At 52.9% G+C, this 4,325-nt stretch overlaps 1 protein-coding gene across 1 annotated transcript in view; it reads left to right on the top strand.

Moving 5' to 3' along the window:
- SNPH (syntaphilin) overlaps positions 1-3,091 on the top strand; it is a 13,984-nt gene extending 10,893 nt beyond the window's left edge. The window contains exon 5 of the mRNA XM_044661524.1: positions 1,870-3,091. Coding sequence (XP_044517459.1) covers positions 1,870-3,091 — 1,222 coding nt within the window. The remainder of the gene's footprint in view (positions 1-1,869) is intronic.
- The last annotated feature ends 1,234 nt before the right edge of the window (positions 3,092-4,325 follow it).

The following is a 4,325-nucleotide window of genomic DNA, read 5'->3' as shown; positions in this document are numbered from 1 at the left end:
GAGGGAGGGAGGGAGGGAGGAAGGAAGGAAAAAAAAGAAAGACAAGGGGCAGTTAGGTGGCTCAGTGGATTTTGAGCCAGACCTAGGGATAGGAGGTCCTGAGTTCAAATCCAGCCTTAGAAACTCCCTAACTGGGTGACCTTGGATAAGTCACTTAACCCCAATTTCCTAGCCTTTTCCACTTTTCTGCCTTGGAACTGATTCTAAGATGGAAAGAAAGGAAGAGAGAGAGAGAGAGAGAGAGAGAGAGAGAGAGAGAGAGAGAGAGAGAGAGAGAAAATATAGAGTGTATAGAGGGGAATAATATGAAAATAATCTAGACAGGTAGATTGAAGCCAAATTGCAGGGGATCATTGTGATGTGGGAGAAACACACCCAAGTTTGTGGCAAGGTCTCACCCCAAGAATTGGAGACTCAAACTCCATTTAATCCAGAAATAAGAAAAGAATTTTATTTGAAGAAGTTTAAGGTGGTATAATAGCCTAATGGTTGGTAGAATAGTCTGGGAACTAATCAGGTAGCCATAGGACTGGTGGTCAGCCCAGGGGCTAGTAGAGTAGCCTCTGGAGCTCCTCTGTAGAGTGGCAGCTTCCATTGTAGAGTGGCAGCTTCTATCAAGGAGTAGCAGCTTCCACCCCCTGTGGATCAGGGTTGGTATATTTATTGGGATCTGGAAGCTTAGCATCAACCTTTCCAAACTCAGGGGGAGGTCTATAGGGAATAAGGAGCATGTGCAATATTGGGAGAGTCTTCTGGAATGTCAGAGTCCCCAGTGCACAAGTTTCATGTTCCTTCATTGTCCCCCTTGTCATCATTAGATCATTTGCCAACCAGGAGAGGTCTTACTGCCCTTCTAGGTTGAGAATGGGGGGGGGGGGGCGGGATGAGGTACATTGGAGGACCACTATAGATAACTAATCATTTCTAAGAACAATATAAGCAATTACTAAAATAGAGTAGGTACAAAGCTGATGTCCAGTATAGAATGTTACAGATCCAGTATACAGAATGGGTAAACTGAACAATCTCCAATTCCTGCTAAAACTACAGGTTTTGCAGCTGATGTTTAACCAGTGCTAACTGGTGAGAAATACAAGATTTCAGAGCATGAGGGTCCTGTTACTGCTGCCCACTGCCCACCCCCACCCCCATCAATTGAACATCAGGCAAAGGAATCTGACATTTATTCAGTTGGCATTCGTGAGCCATTGACGGCTTTAAAGCAGAGGAGTGGCATGACTACATGGATTCATAAGATTATTCTGACAGTGATGTGAAGGATAATTGAAGGAAGATTGAAGAAGAGAGAGTAGAAGCAGGAAGATCTGCCTTCTTAGGAAGTGGCTGAAGAGCCATACTAGGCTGGTAACTATGGAAATAGTCTTAGAGGCTTGGCTCCAAGACTTAGCAACTGCTTGGAGAAATCCTATGGAAATAGAATGGATGGGAAGGGAGGAAGAGGAGGGGGCAGAGATGCCGTTGACAGGAGGGAGAGGGGGAGGGGTGTCAGATTAAAAAGGAAGGTTCCGAAGTAAATGATGGGGCCCTAGAGGGGAGGAGTGGAGTCCAGCAGGTGGAGCACATTTCAGGGGAAAGTTCTATTTTGAAGAAGGGAGGGTTTCTGCAGCCTGCACCCTATTCTTGAGCCTGGGAAGGATAAGTGGGAACAAGAAAGATCTCCGGGATTCAGGCAAAGCCATTGCCATCCCCAAAAGGCACAGGTTCCCGCCCCAGCCTTTACTCAATCGGGAGCCCCACCTCAGCCTCTACTCCCTTTTCTAGATTTTCCGGGGACCCCCAACCCGGCCGAGTTGAGGTGATGAGTATGTCCCCCCACCCCACTCCTCCCGCCCCCCAATCTGTCCACAGGGATTCGGAGATTGATGACCTGAAGAGCCAGCTGTCCCGGATGCAAGAGGACTGGATCGAGGAGGAATGCCACCGGGTGGAGGCCCAGCTGGCTCTCAAGGAGGCCCGCAAGGAGATCCGGCAGCTCAAGCAGGTGATCGACACGGTCAAGAATAACCTCATAGACAAAGACAAGGGGCTGCAGAAGTACTTTGTGGACATCAACATCCAGAACAAGAAGCTGGAGACCTTGTTGCACAGCATGGAGGTGGCCCAGAACGGGACGGTGAAGGAGGACGGGGCGGGCGGCTCCTCGGGGGGCTCTCCTGCCCGCTCCCTGACCCGAAGCTCCACCTACACCAAGCTGAGCGACCAGGCCCCCGGCGACCGCAACGCCGGAGACCTGCAGAGCGCGTCTACCGAAGAGGTGGGCGATAGCGGCTTCGCGGCGGCCGATGACACGCTGAGCCGGACCGAACTGTTGGAGGCGAGCAGCCTGCTCTCTTCCGGGGTGGACTGTGGCCCGGATGAAGCCTCGCTCCAGAGCTCCTTTACCTTGGGCTCCCGCCTCCCAACCAGCTCCACCTATGAGAAGCTGCTGGGGGGCAGCGGGGGCGGGGGGGTGGAGGCGGGCGTGCAGGCCAGCTGCATGCAAGAGCGGGCCATTCAGACGGACTTTGTGCATTACCAGCCCGACCTAGACACTATCCTGGAGAAAGTAATGAAGGCCCAGACCTGCGGCCTGGCCAGCCCGGGGCCTAGCCCTGCCTGGGCCCCGGGCCCCGACACAGAGGATGGAGGGGCTGGCGTAGAGATGCCCTCAGGCTTTCCCGGGCCCATGGACCTGATACCAGCGGACCCTAATTCGGCCGTGGTGGTGACGGTCGGAGAGGAGCCAGCGGTGGCCCCAGTGACCCATGGCCCTACCCCGCACGTGCCCAACCTGAACCCGTCGGTGAGCATCGCCTGCCCCGTGGATGAAGAGGCTGGCGAGGTCGCAGCGGAGCCCAAAAGCTATTGGAGCCGCCACTTCATTGTGGATCTGCTTGCGGTGGTGGTCCCGGCGGTGCCAACAGTGGCCTGGCTGTGCCGCTCCCAGCGGCGCCAAGGCCAGCCCATATACAATATCAGCTCCCTGCTTCGGGGATGCTGCACCGTGGCCTTGCACTCCATCCGCAAGATTAGCTGTCGATCTGTGGGCACTTCCGGGCCTGTAGGTACCGGGGGCAGCTCCCAGCTGTGACTAGCAACCTGCTCCTGGGAACGAGTCACCGCTTGGTCTGACCACTGATTGTAGGTCTCTCTCTCTCTCTCTCTCTCTCTCTCTCTCTCTCTCTCTCTCTCTCACACACACACACACACACACACACACACACACACACTCATACATGCACGCATCATCTTAATTTATTTAGCTTTTCCAAAACATGGAGGCCATAATCTGGGTGGGCCAGGATAGCTTGGGGATGGCCTCAGGCTCGCTACCCTGGCCTCTCCTGGCAGGAAGGGAGGGTTCTGCCGCACAGGATAGATCTGATGGAAGCCAGGATTGTTGCCAGCTTCCTTATCAGGAAGGAAGAGTCCCATTGGAGGGGGAGAGGGAGGGCAGAGGACCTCGACTTCCATTCACCTTTTCAAATGCCTATCTCTGTCTGCCATCCCAACTTCTATCCAGGTGGCATTCTCCCCAGGCAGTTCTGTATTTGCTTTGTTGAGTAAGCTGGCTGGTCCTCACTATTCATGGGGCTACCTTCTTAGTCCTTTCTCCCTTGACCCTAAGGTCACTATTATTGCTTCCAGTGATAGAAGTGATTTGCCTAAGGTCACAGGACATTGGGATCAAAATCGCTTGGGAATGAAAACACATGACTCTTAGCTCTTTGCCTTGTGGGAAACCCAGGCTGGTTCTGGGAGGTGATGGGAGAAAGGGGTAATGACTAAAACTGCCCTAACATTTCTTTGCTTGTGGTCACTGGATGGTGGGTTGGGGCCAGGGAAAGAGACAGAAAAAAATAAATGGGAGAGACTCAAAAGGAGATGTGGGGCCTGGTTGGCTTTCCCTGCTGTGCCCCCTCCCCCATTGAGCGGTTGGATGGCTTGATGAGCCTGTTCTCAGCCTGGAGGATGGAAGGGGGCTCCTGCAGGGCCTAGGTCACCATGGGAACATATTCTCTCTTCATCTTACTAACTGCCTGATTCCCTTTCTACCTTGCCCCATTGCTTCTGTAAGTTAGATTGGGCAGGGTCCAAATTGTCCCTCTAGGTGTGCAGGTGTTCTTGGGATGTCCAGGGGACATCCTGCATCTCACAGACTGTATTGGAAGGTGGTGGAGGTCTCCGCAAGAACTGAGAAAGCCAATGGTACTCCAAAGCCATTTTGAAATCACTTTGCACTATGTCCTTTTATAATAACAATATTTTCTCAGAGGAGGTAGTTGGGTAAAGTTCCACCCAGATGCCAAGCCCATGGAGGGGGG

This window comes from Gracilinanus agilis, chromosome 2 (assembly GCF_016433145.1).
Source record: "Gracilinanus agilis isolate LMUSP501 chromosome 2, AgileGrace, whole genome shotgun sequence".
Taxonomy (NCBI): Eukaryota; Metazoa; Chordata; class Mammalia; order Didelphimorphia; family Didelphidae; genus Gracilinanus; species Gracilinanus agilis.
Note: the sequence above shows the minus strand (reverse complement) of the source record. Positions and strands in the feature narration are given on the sequence as shown.